Below are 17,273 nucleotides of genomic sequence, written 5' to 3' on the forward strand. Positions count from 1 at the left end.
CCTAAGATTATTGGACTTTTCCGGCTCTTGGCAGCAGGTTATGCAGCTTTGAGCTGAGGTCAGGTCCAGTATGGAAAATGATAAAAGGAGACTTGTAGATGAAAGAGGCAGGGTGGTGGTTCTGAGTTAGGGTAATCACAAAACTGCCTTACTTTGAAGATTGTACTGTAGGAATTGTTTGGAAAAATAACAGATATTGAATATTTTGTAACTATTTGAGCTAACTTTGAAATCTTAAATCATCCTAAATCTTATTGTAATGGTCTCTACAGCATTCCACAAACATTGTGAATTTTGTAAATAGACATATACTTATGTGATGCTTAAAAGTATATTTATATGAAACCAAAACTATTATTTTTTTCTATTCATCTGAACTTCTTTGGAAGGGTGAGGTTTTCGTTTTTGCATTTGTGGAATGAAACTTAAAATAATGCCACAAGAAAGTGCTATTTCAAATTTATTGTTTGTAAGCTGAAATTGAAACTTTTTTCTTTTACATGTATTTTAAAATCCCTTTTTGTTAGGAGCTAAATGGCTTTAATTCTTTGTCTGCGTTATATTTTTTTCTTCACCCATTAGGTTTTTAAAGAACTGGCATATCAGGTTGTCTGGGCAAGTGACTGCATGTGTGGGTAACTGCATGAGTCTGTCGGTTTTTGGGAAAATGTACACGTTTTTTTTTTTTTTGTCTTAACTGCATGGGAAAAGCGCACAAATGAGCCACCCTCTGAATCTTTTCAGCTGCGTGATTGTGTAAAGGGAACTCATGATTCACTGCAGTAGAGGATAGGAAAATTATCTTAGGTGACTGTATGACCTGCTTCTAAGTTCACTTTAGCTGCATTTACTTTAAATGCACTTCCTGAAGCTGTTTGCCAAACTGAACAACCATTGTCATCATGAAGAGAAGAAAGCTCGGCTGTATTGTGAAACAGAACAGAAATTCTTGAGCGGTGACTGAAGAATGTGGTTTACTCAGGCTATGCAGCTGACACTGAGGAGCAGGACTTTCAGGTTATGTGAACTTAGCAGAAAAACACATGACACTTTGGTTAGGGTTCAAAGTTTATTGTTTATGTTTTCTTCTTACATCTGAGTGAAGTTCATTACAGGGTTTATGAAGCAATACCTTTTAGGAAACATGTGTTGAGCTGGTCTCTGCTTGCTGTGGTTCTACCAGTTAAGCAAGACAAACGCTAAAACCCTGATTATAAACCTTGACAAGAGACACGCCTACACATAGGGTGAATCCGCCTTCCTGTAGCTTCATATTCCTTCTTATTAGCAGTGTTTACCAACAGCATGACTAATACCTGTATTTGTTCTCCGTTGTGCCGTCTTGTTCAGTGTTACGGAAAAGTCTAAATTTGTTTTCGAATGGTTTCTGGGGATGAAAGCATGAGTCACTCATCAATTTGTTTGTTAAATTCCCATTATAGAAAGTGACGAGGTTTTTGTTATGGAGTTTCTGTTTGATGTGGAAGGCAATCAGCTTCATCCTAACAAAAAAATATACCAAACACATCTGTGTAACCATTATGTAGTATTATATGCATGATGGTTGTGTTTCCCCCCCAGTTGATGCATGATCATGATTGTTTTATTGTTTCTTATTGAGATAAATGTTTTTCTTTCAGACCCTGTTCACACCCACCAAAGGTACCACAGTGATTACAGCTCATCTAGTGAAAGCCCATCAGTGGCCTCTTCAGATCCAGACTACAGGCTAGGTAAACAATCCTTAAATCTTTCAATGTTTTTGCATCAAGCATATAAAGGGGTAAAAATAAATTTAATTTAGCTTTATTTACTTACTTTAAACTTATATTGAGTTATTAAACTAACAGCTGAGAAGAGTTAAGAAGCAATTCCAAAGCCAAACCTTGTTTTAAATTTATTCATTCATTTTCTATTGAAATATATTTAAAATCATGGCAACCAAGACACGGAAAAGCTTACAGGGTTTAATTTCTCTGAGTGTGCTGCTGTATTGTCATGTCACTTCACTCACACATATTCAGTGGATGTCAGCAGATTTTATTCATACTCCTGGCTTTGCCTGACTTAAGTGTTCTGTAACCACAATTCTGCTCAAACATGTTCATGCAAGTTTAATCACATCACCTTGTGGGTGTCAGGAGAGGTGTGTTAGATTGATAAAACTAAACGTGTTGCTTTGTGCTCGCTTGTGCAGCTAATATTCTCACATCTCTTGCAGCTAAGAAACCCGGTGAAGTGACGAGGTACGGCTCCCAGCTGGCGCTTGCAGAACAAGACGCCCTGTCACTGAGAAGCCACAACTCACAGAGACACAGGTAGTAAACACAGGCCCATTGCAGCTGTGTATCAGAAGACGTATTGTCCGTCACAAATTGACACCCTTGAAGTTACTGCTGCTTGGTATTCCTCAGCTCAGGGTAACTCAATCTTAGCAGAAGTTGTTTCATGCTGATCTTTTCAGCAACCCCTCTTTGCTCTCTAAAAGGTATACGTAGTTGTGTGGGAAACAGAAAACAGACTTCACTGTTTTTTTGAGATTTTCTCTGACAGGTGAACACCATCCATCTTCCCATGAACTGTGACTAGCTTTCCAGTTCCTGCTGAACTAAAGCATCCCCATTGCATGATGCTGCCACCACCCCAGTTGAGATGATGTGCAAAGTTAACTTTCTGCTAAGCGCAGCATTTTGTTAGGTTTTAGTCTCACCTGATCAGAGCAGCAGCAGTCCTTCATGTTTTCCCGGTCTCCTGCATGGCTGAGCAATCTTAATTGACATTTGTGGTCATAATATTGCAACATGTGAAGAAGTTTAAAGGGCCTGAATAATTTTCAAAGCTGATATCAGTTTATCTTTGTTTAAAACTTTTTCTAAATGGGCATAAATCTTAAAACCATATTAGGTTTAATTTTGTCTGAGCATTTGGTTCATCCTGGTTACTCCATAACCATGAGATTCAAAGCCATGCAAACTAATTAATATGCCAGAGTTGAGAATAACACACAACTTTGAACTTTGCAAGGAAGAAAATCAAATGCAAACACAAGGAGATGCAAATTCCACACACACCCACAACCGATTTAGTATTAGTATGAGTCACTCTGCTCCTGGATGTACTTAGCGTCATTTATTGTTTTTTCTTAATGAGTATTGGGAAGTCAGAATTTCCTGAGTAAATGGTAATATTATGAATAGACTGCTTTTTGCACATGCAGGGTTAATTTATTGATTTTTGTGTGAACATTCCTGTCCTGAGAAAACATGACGTGTGTATGGGTGAGCCTGTGTTGACTAATGAGTCTGTCTGTTGATGATGATGACGATGAGCTGGTATCTGCCCTTCCTACCTTCCAATGAGCAGAGCAGCATCAGACAAAGCTGTCCCATTTTGGTCCTCTGGGCCACACACAGCTGGTGTGGCACAGCAGGATCGCCTCATGCCTCAACAGTGAGGTCATCTGATGTGACATTTACATTCAGTCCTCTTGATCTCTCTAATCTCTGGCATCACAGGCCTAAACAGCCTGCTGTTGCTATGCCTTTTCCCAAAGAGAAAATCATTTTGATCTGTCCCTCTGTTGCTCCCCGTTCCTGTTGTGGTGAAAAAAAATTCCTATATTTTGTGCAGCTTGTGTGCAGTTTGCCACAGATGCCTACAAGGCATCAATCACACAAGAAACTGCTGAGCTAACCAACCAACATTTGGTTCCCTTAAGGCAAAATGAAGGGCCTGCTGATGAAAGTGCTGAGATGCTCCTCCAGAGGCAAGAGGAGGAGGTGCAGCGGCTGCAGACGCAACTGGCCAATCGGCTGTCCAGGTCCAACTTCTACTCTGCAGACGAGCCCCTGCTCCAACCTCAGGCTTCAGCACTTGACCTTCAGGACCCTCTTTACACTCCTTTATCGCTCCGCAAAAACAAGGTTTGTATACATTGTGAGTCAGTGCTTAAGGATGTGCACCAAAAGAGATAACTGTAATCCATCATAAAGACAGCTTTTAAGATACTAATCCAGAAACCCTTAAAGCTATCATTTCTACACCTCCCTTTCAGCTTAAACCCCCCTACATGCAAGCAGCTTGAGGCTTGTTTATAATGCAGTTTTTGATGATTCGTGTACAAATTTAAATTTCATAAGCTCACTTGCCACAAACTTGTTGATTCCATGCTTATTTGATGTTTTGCAAAAGCTGCTGACTGCAGTGTTTAATTTATTCCAGCCTTTGTAGGGTTAATTGTAAATACATGGGATATGTGGGAACTTAAGAGTTTACTCAGACTTATTCCATCAATTATTGCAAATTTAGTAAAAATGTTTGTTGGTAAATGTAAAAACAAATTTGCTGATGTTGGGAACACATCCATGTGTGAGACATTCTTCCTCACATGTTTGTGGTGTGTTTAATTAATGTGATTTAGGATGTTGGGGTTACCAGTTGGAAACTTGAATTTGTGCACAGCCACGAAAAGCTGCAAAATATACACTGAGTGAATACAGCTTTCTGTGTTTGCTTTTTCTCTGTGCATTACCGACAGAACTATCATGGACCCGAGTTTGTGAAGATGGCCAGCGAGCCATCAGTAACCTTATCTGTGCCTTCATCAATCATGGTGAGATTTTAACTCTTCTCTTTCTTCAAATAAGAGTTTAACTATCCGTTTTATAACTATTGCTGTTTCATCCCTAGCAACCGAAACGAAACAAGGTGGAAGAAGCACAAAGGAAGGTGGGTGTTGTGCTCCTGAATGGGCAAAAACTGGAGCTGGACTGTGACCTTAAGGCAGTTTGCAAAGACGTTTTTGATATGGTGGTGGCTCACATTGGCCTCGTGGAGCACCATCTCTTTGGCCTTGCATACCTCAAAGGTAATTTGGAGATTTTGGGATTTATGCATTTGTAGTTGTATATCTCTTGTCATTTTAATCACAGTCACCTGTCTTGCCTATGTGATTTTTTTTTATCTATCTCGACAATAAATTCATCCTTTTGTTAATATAAATATATGGTGCTTTGGAGAAGTATTCATACCCCTTAGACATTTCCATATTTTGTTACATAAACTGAAAGATGAGTTTATTATACTGGATTTTTAAGTGATCAACACAAACCAATCATCTGTCCATAAAGGAAATGAAAGGATTGTCAGCATTTTTACTCATAAAAATCATAAAAGTGTTGTCTGTCGTATTCTGCCCCCTTTTCTTTACACCTAATCAGATTATTGACACAGGCACTACTTTCTTTTCAGTCTGATTTATTTTCCATTTTCAATCTGTCACCTACTCTAATCCATTTTGTCTTTTTTTTTAAAAAAATCCCACACAGAAACCGAGTTTTTCTTTGTTGAACCTGATGCCAAGCTCACCAAAGTAGCTCCCGATGGATGGAAGGAGCATCCCAAGAAAAGAAGAACCGACGTGCCTTTTAACCTTTTCTTGCGGATCAAATTCTTCCATGATGATGTCAACCTCATACAGTAAGCATATATTTTTACTCTGAGTGAATAACTCTGCTGCTTAATATGCTTCCCTGGGACAGCACAATTAACATAGAAAATATAAGGATTTATTTGACACTTTTTTTTTATCTATGTGGAAAACAGGCATGCTATGACCAAACATCAGTACTACCTACAACTGAGGAAGGATATCTTGGAGGAAAGGATGCGCTGCAACACAGAAAATGCCTTGCTTCTGGCTTCCCTGGCATTGCAGGCTGAATTTGGTGACTACCAACCTGAGGTAACCAATATCATCTTTAAACAGTTGAAATGTAAATGTAAACTGAGTTGGAAATGTATAGATATTTTTACCCACTTATCCTACCTCACAAATTCACAGAGCTACATGTCTTTATCTATATGCATGCGGCTGGTAATATCAGTATTGAACACAACACCGATTTTCTAAGTAAATGTATTTTAAAAGGAGCCATTCACATGATATTATAACCAGGTGTTAATGTCTGTGCTGCAGCTTCATGGGAAGACATATTTCAGGCTGGAGCACTACCTGCCAGTGTCCATCTTGGATAAGGTGGACCAGACAACTCTTCGGGAAGAACTGCCTAAACTTCACAGTAACTACTATGGTGCATCAGAATCAGAGGCAGAGTTTGAGTTTCTCAAGGTTAGGTTCATTTTATATGAATATATAAAGTGCTCTAATACATTGAATTTGAAACTTACTGCTATTTGGATGCTATAATGTATAAAAAATTAATAAACACAATAATAAGTCAGATAATGACTGTATTTCTTAGTAAATATTTGATAATATTTCTTAAATAATTGTGACATAAATATTTACTAAGAAATACTAAGTACATACATTATAAATGGAGTTTGGTCTATATAGAAAATCCAAATTGCTAATTCTTCTCAATATTTGACCCTTTTGTGGATTTTTTTATTTGTCTCAATGTAGACTTGCTTACTGATTTTTATTTATTTATTTATTTTTTTGCGTTGTGTTTTAATTTTGGGGTATTTAACATTTAAGAACTCGTGTTGTTTGTCTTAAAGGCGAGCCAGAGGCTGGCTGAGTATGGAGTCCATTTCCATCGAGTCCTTCCAGAGAAGAGGTCTCAATCAGGCGTCATGTTGGGGATCTACTCCAAAGGCGTGCTCATTTTTGAAGTTCTTAATGGAAATCGTACCCCAGCGCTGAGGTTCCCCTGGAGGGAGACCAAGAAGATTTCCTTTGCAGTACGCACTTGTCTCTTATTTTGAATCTCTATAAATAATATCAGTTTGTCTGGAAAGATTAGATTAAATGTTTGTCTATTGTTTATTTTTTTTCTTCCTTAAGAAAAAGAAAATTTGCCTTCAGAACACATCAGATGAGGTCAAACACCTTTTCCAGACTGACAGCAACAGGACATGTCAGTATCTGCTGCAGCTGTGTTCGGATCAGCACAAGTTCCAACTGCAGTCGAAGGCGCGACAAAACAACCAGGAGCTGCAGGATCTTGGTATGTCTGAAGCAGAGAGTCGCAAATATCTAAACATCTATCTAGATGGAGTTTTCTAACCAATTTGGCTAGCTTATGAACCTGTTAACTTGTATTTGTACAGCAGGAGTACAGCTCTTTTTTTAACACAATTTTAAAACTCTGTATTACTGCAGCTTCAGTGATCTGGGGAGAGAGGTCTCTGTCGAAAGCAATGAGAACATTATTTAAAAAGTTCTGAAATAACCTCTTAGTTGGCAATAATCTCAGATGTTACATATTGAAATTAGTTTTGAACAATAATCAATATTTGTGTGTAGCATATTGAATAAAACAGGCTGAGAAAGAAAAATGAGCTCCAGTGAGGAAAATAAAATGCAGAAATCTTTAGTAATAACTGTCAAAACTATGAGCAATAATTGTGCTACAACAGTTGTGCCTTTATAGCACACTAACTCCACGGAAGCATTCACAGAATAAAAGCTGCAAGAGCTGTCGTAAAGGAGCACTTCCAAACACAAAACTCTGGGAGTATGCTTTTTTTTAAAATTTATTTAATTTTTAATAAACAAAATGTAAAACATGTCCAGTAACATTGCCAGTTTAAATCTCTAGAAAGTGACTTAATCTTTTACTCTCCTCTCTCCATACCTGAATTAAATCATCATTCATCAACCATTGATATTCATCATGTTCTACTGAGTTTAAATGTTACATTTGCAAACAAAAACACCATTTAATCCTGCCGTATATTTAAGGGTTGTCAGGACATATCATCTGCAGAGGAGATTTAATTTAGAAGTAACTGAAATAAAAGGCTGAGAATATTCAACCAGGTGGAAACATTTAACACCATCCTTCTATAAAGCTTCACATCGAAAAGTACAAACTTCCAACTGGTGTTTTTCAAGAGCAAATTTCTACCCAAGCAATCCAATTTGGTTCCGAATCCTCCAGCAGAAACAAGTAGAAAATATTTTGCATTTCATCTTCTTGTTCATCAGAGAACTGCCCCTTGAGCAGCATGCAGTACTCCGTAGACTCTCAGGGTGGAGACGCATCAGCCCGGATAGCACGTCCCGTCAGCCTGGCCCAGAGCTTATCCACGCGCTCCAACCCGGAACACCTGAAGAGGATCTCGTACTCGGAGGTGGCTCTCAACAAGACACCGGCCGGCTCAGTATTAGTCCACGACGAGCTCCACCTTCCAGGTTACAACCCGCTAGCCTCCACCGCCTTTACCAATCCACGATTGATGAGTCGGTCCCACCACAACCTGGCACAGATGTCAGAGTCGGAGCAGAACCCAGTGTTGGATTTGCTCCGTTCGTCAAATGCTAGATTGACCCAGCCCCAGTTAAACCAGGCAACTTCCAATTTCCAGCAACGTCAGCGGGCAAGCTCAGACACTGATTCAATTTCTCATCTTCAGGACAAGTAAGTAAATAAAATGTAAATGTTAAAAGCTACACGCTTTTTCTGAACACTGAACACAAAAGTGCATATTCTGAGGAGAACCAAGCAAATTTTGCATTTTTACGGCTTTATTTTATGAAACATTTTTCCAAGTTACTTATTTAGATGGGTCCCGAGTAGGGATGGGCAATAAATTAATTTTATTGATTTATCAAATTTTCTGTTTATGATTGTTTTTTGTTGTTTTTTTGTTTTTGGTTTGTTTGTTTTTTGTTTTTTATACCAATGCACTCTAGGTTTTTGTAGTTCATAGTGATATCAACCTGCCCTATCATCTTGTTTCACAAGCATATTTTGTAGTTTGTATTTACTTCAACTTTAAATTCAGGTCAACTTCCACAAGAAATAATTGAAATAGAAGTTAAGCTAAGTTTCTGTCATTTGACATTTATTTTTAAGAAAAGAAAGTGAGAGAAAAAATGATTAGAATATGATTTGTTATGAAAAAATTAATTCCTCCCAGGCCTAGTCCAGTGTGTGCTTGTGGGTTGTTTCTTTAAACCCCTTTGTGCTGACTTTAGTATACAGTAAGATTATTAAGGGAGGATTTGTTTCAGGAATCTAACCTATGCTTTGACTTTAGAGACACAACGGACAGATCTCTGCCTAATTGACTCTCTGGGGGGAATCTCTGTGTGTGGGGGTACACAATCCCCTGTGTCCGTGGGAGACTGTACCTGGCTCTGTGTTTGCTGGTTTATTTAGCCCAGCTAAATCAATTTCACGTTGCCAGGAACTTCTAATGCATTGCGATTGCTTCAAACATTTTTAAATAAACAGCTGGAATCTGAGAAACAGTTGAATAAAGCACATCACTTTATATTGCATTTGGTGTCAGTTTAGTTTTGCCTCCCTTGTTCATCCCACCAGTACTGAGCACAATCAAGATGATTAACACTGGAAGGTGGAACAACATTCCCTCCCACCACATTTTGTCCCCCCTGGCTTCAAACAGATCTCTGCAGTTGTGAAATCTTCATAGAAACACTTAGCAGAGTTTTATCTCTTCAAATAGAGATTAATATTATTACATCTGGAGAATGTTTTTCATCCCTCTATTACTTCATGTTTGAACTATTTCAATTCCCTATATGCTGGTCTGTACCAGTCTTCCCTCCACCAATTACAAACTTTCCAGAATGCAGCGCTCTCATCTTCTAAAGGCAACATTACATCCAGTGCCTCCCAGTCCATTTTAGAATCAATTATAAACTTTTATTGTTGGCTTATAAAGTTTAAAATGGTCTTGTCCCACCATATTTATGTGGCCTACTAAGCATTTACACTGCAGTCAAACAACCAGTTCCTTTTACATGCTTCAAGGTCTAAAGTGAAATAAAAAAATGCCCTGAAGCTTCTGTGGAGGCTGAAACAAAACTGTTGAACAGTCTGGGACCTTGTTAGAGCAGATGATGTTCCTTCATTTCTGTTTATTTATTCTAAGTTTGTTTTGGGTTTTTTTTCCAAATGATTTGTAAAGCACTTTGGTTATCATTTTTTAATGTGCTGTATAGATAAACTGGCATCCTTCTCTCTTTCTCAGGCCATTGGGTTCAGTTCTCCAGAACAGCCCATCATGGCACCTCAGTCAGTCCAAAAAGGAGTCAGACTCATCTTCCATTGAGGACAATGGCCAAGCATACGTAGTTGGTAAGATTCATTTTTTAGATTATTACAAAAAAAAAAAAGAATATATATGAAGAGGTTTTCCACAAAAAAAAATGTCTTGCTCAGACTGTAGACTGGATCTTTGTCTTATTCCAGCATTTACATGGCTTAAGTACATTTTTCCACATTATATTGAGGTAAAACCTACTTAACAATTGTTTCTTCAGTATCAGAAGAAACAATTCTCTAGATATCAGTTTTTCTTTTTTGAGTATCCAATTAGAAGAGTGAGCAAAGCTACATAAAAATCCTTTATTCCAGCTCTTATGGAGTCCCTCAATTCAATAACAAACTTAATTTACTTAAATTAACTAAAAATAACCCCCCAAAAATTACAGAGATATATTTATGGTAAATATTTCCTCAATACAAATGTGTTTTATAGTTTATTTAGAAAAGCAAGAAAAGTATTGAAATATTTTTCTAGTGCACTGCAGGACTATTTTAAAAGCAAGCATAGCCTGTTTATCAACAGAACAACAAATCTCCTGTACAATAAGTAAAAAGTGAATCACTAATGGCTGATCTCTTGTTCACAGGTGTCAGTATGCACAGTTCCTCTGGAGCTCCTTCAACTCCAGCTTCTGCTAATGGTATGCATGATGTATTAAAAAGGATTTAGGAATCTGCACTAAAACATGACCATTTTCTTCTTCTGTCAGTTGACCGCACATGACAGTACAATCTGGATACAAGCCAAAATTAGAAGTCTGTAAATCTGACTTACATAATCTAGAATTGAGCCTTTGTTCTTATTCTGCTGCTGGCCTGTGAATCTGAACTTTGGCTACAGCCTCGCTATTTAATAGCTTCATGCACGTCTCTCATTTCTTCTTTATTCTCGCTGTTTTGCTGAAGTCTGAGTCCGTCATCACCGCTCTGTTTTCATCTAGAGTGGATTAATGGTTACTGTGGGGTTTTTTTTAATGTAGTCAGGGTAGCCTACAGTTGATCCAGCTAATATTAAGAAATGCCTAATTCAGAGAAGGGGAAGTGTCTCCCGACAATAATGTATTTAACTAAAAATGCTACTTTTTATTTTTTTTATTGTACAGATTCTTTGAAGAAAAAGCTGAATGAGCTGCCAACTCTAGAGAGAGAGATCACAACTGTAAACTTAAAGAAAGATGCGAAATATGGGCTGGGTAGGAATCCATATTTATATTAATTTGTGATGTTTACTTCACGAAAGAGAGAGTTTCTCAGCATACAAATGCACTGCAGTTTTATCCCAAACATAGATTTTAACTAATGGGCTGAAATAGTTTAAACTCAGTTGGATTGAATGGATTTTTGTAGGGAACATACATTTTTTAAGCCTCGTTACAAATACTTAGGTCTGGACTTTGCTCATTCTTTTACCTGTGTTAGAACATGGCTTGTGGTAAACTTTGTTGAAATTTGCCTAATGTGAAAAAAGTTTAGGGAATATTATTACTTTTGTGAGTTTATATCTGTGCTTGTGTGTGTTGTAGGATTTCAGGTTGTTGGAGGGGAGAACTCTGGCCGTACAAACCTCGGTACTATCATTAGCTCCATCACTCCTGGAGGTCCTGCTGATCTAAACGGACTTCTAAAACCTGGTAGGAGACTAATTCATAGTGACTTTATTTTTATACCCTGCTGTAAATTACTCCTTTGCTATATTACTTTGTTGTTAACAGTGACTAATTGTTTTAGGTGACCGGCTGATATCTGTGAATGATATAAATCTGGATGGATATCCTCATGATGAAACTGTTAACATCCTTCAGAGTGCTCCTGATGATGTCACTCTGGTAGTGTCACAACCAAAAGAGAGGCTCTATCAGGATAAACGTAAGGACATAAATCTGTTAAGTTACAAGTAAAATGTCTGATTATTTACATTCCTCTTAGGCTTACATCACTTCCCTTTTCCCTTCTTTTGTCAGATTCTTCTCCATTTGTTCCCCAACCACCCAAATCATATTTTAATTCACCTAAACCTGCTCAGAGACCAGAGCGAGAGGTTGACCCGTCATCAGAGGAACATCATGGCACGGTCAGCCCCGTTCTTCCTCTCCAGGGCGCCGGCATTCCCACTTCTGCCTTCTCGCCGGCACGTCAGCTCAGCAGCCTTGGCTCTCAGGATTCCAGGACGAGCAGCTCGGCTAAAGTCAACCAGCCGCCTTGCGATAGAGTTCAGCAGGCCTTGGAAAGAGTAAAAGCTGCTGCCTCCTCTGAAACCGCTACCGAATCTCGAGGACCGGAGCCAAAGGTTGAATTGAATCAGTCGCCTCCAGCTCTGCCCCCGAAAACTAGAAGAGTCAAACTTTCAGTAGTTCCTCCTGTTTCTGAGCAGTCCGACAGGGGGGATACAGACATGGATGAAGAGACTTATTCCAGTAGTCAAGAAAAAGTGAAAGCCAAAAAGGTGCGGTCCTTGTTGTTATGAATTTAGTGCTTTAAATAATGTTTGCCCTCCATTTCCCAACATAATAGTTTTGAGAGACCATAAATCATCTTTTAGTTTTGTTGGAGCAAATCCTTCACCCATGAACACAAGCATCACAAATTAGCTACCCGATGCTTGACACCACTAACTGCCTGTGGTTAACCTTTGACCTACTGTTATGGGTGTTAGTGGAAAGCACTTTTTTGTTTTTTTGCCTGTATAGTGCATGATATGCATCTGACTCCAATAACAACAAATTTATCTTCTTCACTTGGCCTTGATCACCCTTTTCTCACTGCATGTTCAATTCACCTTGATGCCATGTTCTCTGTTTGCAGGAAAACATCATGGAAAATTTAAATGATAATGCCCCAGGGGTCAATAGTCTCCGTCCAGGAGATCTATTTGACGTTGAGCTGTCCAAAATAGACAGCAGCCTGGGCATAAATGTCACGGTACTGTTCGACAAGGTTTTCACCCTCTCTTTGTTTTGGCTCCTTTCTGGCTCATCCTCCTCACTGTCGCTCTTCTGTGTTTGGTTTGTTTTTGGTTGGTTTTCTTAATGCTTTCTTTTGGAATAGCTTTTGGTGATATAACTAATTTTGCATGTGTTTTGTTTTTTATCTATTCATTTTTTAAAAATGCTAATAAAGTCCTGGTATCTTTTGCACTTTGGCAATAATGACCAACAACTGCATACAAAGAGCTGCTTTGTGGGATTTTCTATGGCTGGCTTCAGTTTATGATTGATTTTTTCTGGAGCCCCATTAATCAAACTTTTCTCTCAGGGAATTCAGAAATTGATTTGCTGGGATTTCTACTTAGAGAGAGCAACATTCAATTTACCAGTTACTAGATTATGTATTTCCCCATAAGCTGTCAGCTTTGCATTATGGTTAGTGATAATTTATTGTCTTAACATTTCTTACTTTCAGTATTTATTTAGAATCTGATTATGCACATTTTGAGCTCATACTATATTCATCAAAAGGACAAATTGTTACCTGAGTGTTGTTGATCATTTGTGCTTTACATCTCTAATGTACGTATATTTGTCAATAACATCATGTTGAAGAATGTGGTATCATTTTCAGATACATTTTTGCTGAATGATAAATGCTTCAACTGTTATCTTAGAAAATCAAGACTTATTACTCAGTACCCCAGTAGTTAGTAGCCCCCTGCTAAAGCCCTAGAATTTTAGACCCTTTTACTGCAGTGCTCTGCCACTTTATAGCTTTGGAGATTTCTTATACAAAGTTGCAAGTCTGGCTTTCAGATTTCTTCTGTTTTTGCTTTAGATCCTCAAATTAATTCAAATGTTAGACAGAGATCATCTGAGTAAATTAATAATGCAGTTGTTAAACTATAGTTTAATTTATTAAAGGTGGAAAATTGTCCTTACTGTATGTGAAATGTTATTGTCTCCCAAACCTAAAAACCGGCTGTGCCTCACTGACAGCAACAACTTACAATTTTAAGTCCACACTTTGTCTAGGCCCCTCCAGAACCTTTTAGTTTTTCAGCCATGTAAAAGTAGTTTCAACTTCCCAGACCATCACATTACCACAACCATGTTTGACAGTCAGTGTAATGTCATTTCTCCAAAACGTTGTTAGTTTTATGCCAGATGTTGCAGGATTCACACTTTCCAAAAGTCCCTGTTTTGTCTTGTTACTGCAAGGATTATTTTAGTTAGAGCTTTGCAGATCATGTTTTTCTGCAAATGTATAGCTGGGCCTTTTGTTGTTGTTGCTCAGCTGTGGTCTTAGACTTGAATTTCTCTAATGGGTGTCTTTTTTTTCTTATTGGGAACTATAGACAGGAATGCTAACTGAGCAAAGTGAGGCCTGGAGTGTTTTAGATATTGTTCTGACTTCTTTTGTGGCCTCCTGGTTGAATTGTTGTGAGAGGTCATACACTCCTAGGATTAATTCACAAGTCTGTATTTCTTCCATGTCTACATATAACTCTTATTGGAGTTCATCATAGTTGTAAAATCTAAGAAATTACTTTTTAACCCAGACTTGCAGATGACACTGGGTTTATGTAAGATGATTTGTTGTTACTTGAGTTTTCTTAGCTCACATTGTCAGATGGGTTATAGCTAAGTGATTTGTTTTTTATTCAACCAGTTTGCTGGGTGTTGATTCATAATTTCGTAACTTATTCACAATGGCTTGTTTTTTTTCGACAACTGTTTTCACTGAAATAATTCAAAAACTGTATTTTGTTTTTACTCACATTATCTTTGTCTGACACAAAAATCTGCTTGCTGAAAAACCTTTAATGTGGCAGAAAATACATGAAAAGTATTTTTCACTGTTTAGACGAGGACTTATTTAGTTTACATTTGATGATATTATCTTGGTCTAATATTAAATTAGCTTGATCTGAAACCTTAATCTGACAAACAAAGCAACAGCACAAGAAATTTTGAAGGAGTTAAATACTTTTTCCCAGTGCTATACCTCCCTTGCCATCCTCCTGACTGTTCATGACAGCTAAATAAACTCTGGTCTTCATCCAGCCTTTTTTTTGGTCACAGTTCCAGTTGTTTTAAACTTATTAGTTATTGTTTTGACTGTACAGGCAAATCTAGGCAATTAGCTATTTATCTTCCTACAAATGAACTGATTTATATCCACAAACATTTGCTTCACTTTAATAACATCCTCACCCATTTTTAGGAGTGCCAAGTGGACTGTCGATGTCAGCTTTACAGCTCAGAGAAAAAGAAAGCCACGGATCACAAATTTATAGTGCTAATTCAGACTAAAGACACTATGATTCCATGATTTTGTTTAAAAAAAATTATTTATTTGTGATTTAAAAAAAAAAAAATTATGAAGAGGGGAAAAAACAATTTAAGAAATTATGACATCTTTACCAGAGGTGTTAATAGTTGCTGAGAGCACTGGAAAAGATCCAAGACTTGTTTAAGATAATTTAAAAAACTCAATGTCTAGACATTTTATTTGATGGAGCAATTTTCAGTTAGAACTTTAAGGTAGAATAGAAAAATAAAAAATCTAACATCAGCCATTAACCCAAATAGAAACATCTTAAAAGTAGCAACTTCCTTTGGCTGAAGAGTTTTTTATTTCTTAGGGTGGAGCTAACACAACAGTGCGACATGGAGGCATCTATGTCAAAGCCCTTATACCTAAAGGAGCTGCAGAGCTCGATGGGAGGATACAGAAAGGTGAGCAGTTAAAAACCGATGCTACAAACATTAAAGTGGAGATAAATTAACTAATTATGGGTCTGTCATTGGCGCAGGTGATCGAGTATTAGCGGTCAATGGAAAGAGTCTAGAGGGAGCTACTCATCACCAGGCTGTCGATGTCCTCAGAGACACAGGCCAGGTTGGGGCTGGCGCTTACATGGATAACAAGCTGTTCAGCAGTCACCCAGATGGCTTTGGACAATATGTAAATCACGTTTTGTGTGTGCAGACGGTTCACTTGCGCCTGGAGAAAGGTCTTTCACCTGTGAACAGCAATCAAGCTCCCCTCACCCCTCAACCCAACACCCGCATTTCTGCCAGTAACCACACTCAAACAAAGGACAAGGAGCAGCCACCAGAGGCCAAAGATAAACCCGAGTACAGCTTTGTCACGCAAGGTAAGACTTAATGAGGAGGATTCTTAGATGGTGTGTAGCTTCACAAGATTTTCCTTGAAAAGCTCATTAGTTTCCACAGACTGAGGTTGTCTTATCTTGAATACCACTGATTATTTGAGCCAGCAATTTTTCAGAAATATTCACAATACAACCCTTTGTTCTCGCTCCCGGCAAAGTAACTTGCCATAGATAATGTGATTTGAAAGGAAATGAGCATGTCTGAACAAGCCATTAGCTGTGCCCTGGTGCCTATTCAGGGCTGAGCGGGCGGTCAGAACAAGCAGAACTTCCTAGAACTGGAGAAGAAGCCGAACACATTTATTCCTGGAATGACTTTGATTAAACATTTAAAAATTACATGTTTGTTTTTTATGTTCACCTCATTTTTAAGTAAATGTACTAGAAACATATTTTTTAATTAAACACGAAACACCACAAATAGTTGCGTCAGCAGTTGTGCCTATGCCTCCAGTTGTTTAATAGGTTTTACTGTATGCTTCCCATTGTTATATTGTATGTGATTGGTTTACGTTAAATTACATAATATAAGACAGCTATAGTATCCTAAAATTTCACCATCTCTGCCGTGCAGATGTGTTCATACTCTGATGTAGAGCATAGTTCACCTGGTTTTAAATTCTTGCTCAATCTACCATTTGAAAAACATGGCACAATTGCAAGACCTTCCAGGATGTAGCTGTCCACCTTTACTGACTGGACAAAAAGAGCTTTGATCAGAGAAGCAGTCAAGAGACCCATAGTAGCTTTGATAGAGCTGCAGAGACCACCAGCTCAGGTGGAAGAATCTGTGAAGAGGACAACTATTAGCACTATACAAATGTGGTCTGTGTATTTAAAGAAAAAGTGGCAAAATTGTTGAAAGAAAGCAATAAGTTGGGTCTGCCATTTTCCACAAGCCATGTAGAGGACGCGGTAAATGAAAACAGCCACCTTGAATTCACTTTGATTGAATTTTTGTTTTGCAAAGAATCATCAGAAATTTCAGGCCATAAATATGGAAAAGTTGTAGATGTTCCCCAAATGGACTTGCAGCTGCAATTGCACTGAAATGTGTTTTTCATGAAGTACACTGAGGAGGGATTGCATACAAATGCACACTAAATTTTTTTCAG

At 38.0% G+C, this 17,273-nt stretch overlaps 1 protein-coding gene across 4 annotated transcripts in view; it reads left to right on the forward strand.

Moving 5' to 3' along the window:
* The window catches only part of ptpn13 (protein tyrosine phosphatase non-receptor type 13), a 47,943-nt gene that overhangs the window by 22,541 nt on the left and 8,129 nt on the right, over positions 1-17,273 (forward strand). The window contains exons 8-28 of one of the 4 annotated variants that reach the window (XM_032569518.1): positions 1,641-1,733; positions 2,222-2,318; positions 3,719-3,923; positions 4,538-4,612; positions 4,690-4,867; positions 5,328-5,478; positions 5,605-5,743; positions 5,978-6,130; positions 6,526-6,708; positions 6,812-6,974; positions 7,958-8,390; positions 9,973-10,079; positions 10,637-10,690; positions 11,153-11,242; positions 11,573-11,680; positions 11,778-11,915; positions 12,011-12,492; positions 12,852-12,983; positions 15,625-15,718; positions 15,796-15,881; positions 15,972-16,140. In XM_032569518.1, the coding sequence (XP_032425409.1) occupies positions 1,641-1,733; positions 2,222-2,318; positions 3,719-3,923; positions 4,538-4,612; positions 4,690-4,867; positions 5,328-5,478; positions 5,605-5,743; positions 5,978-6,130; positions 6,526-6,708; positions 6,812-6,974; positions 7,958-8,390; positions 9,973-10,079; positions 10,637-10,690; positions 11,153-11,242; positions 11,573-11,680; positions 11,778-11,915; positions 12,011-12,492; positions 12,852-12,983; positions 15,625-15,718; positions 15,796-15,881; positions 15,972-16,140 (3,330 nt within the window). The remainder of the gene's footprint in view (positions 1-1,640; positions 1,734-2,221; positions 2,319-3,718; positions 3,924-4,537; positions 4,613-4,689; positions 4,868-5,327; positions 5,479-5,604; positions 5,744-5,977; positions 6,131-6,525; positions 6,709-6,811; positions 6,975-7,957; positions 8,391-9,972; positions 10,080-10,636; positions 10,691-11,152; positions 11,243-11,572; positions 11,681-11,777; positions 11,916-12,010; positions 12,493-12,851; positions 12,984-15,624; positions 15,719-15,795; positions 15,882-15,971; positions 16,141-17,273) is intronic. The other 3 variants (XM_032569519.1, XM_032569521.1, XM_032569520.1) reach the window with 3 other exon arrangements.

The sequence above is a fragment of the Xiphophorus hellerii genome, chromosome 8 (genome assembly GCF_003331165.1).
Source record: "Xiphophorus hellerii strain 12219 chromosome 8, Xiphophorus_hellerii-4.1, whole genome shotgun sequence".
Taxonomy (NCBI): Eukaryota; Metazoa; Chordata; class Actinopteri; order Cyprinodontiformes; family Poeciliidae; genus Xiphophorus; species Xiphophorus hellerii.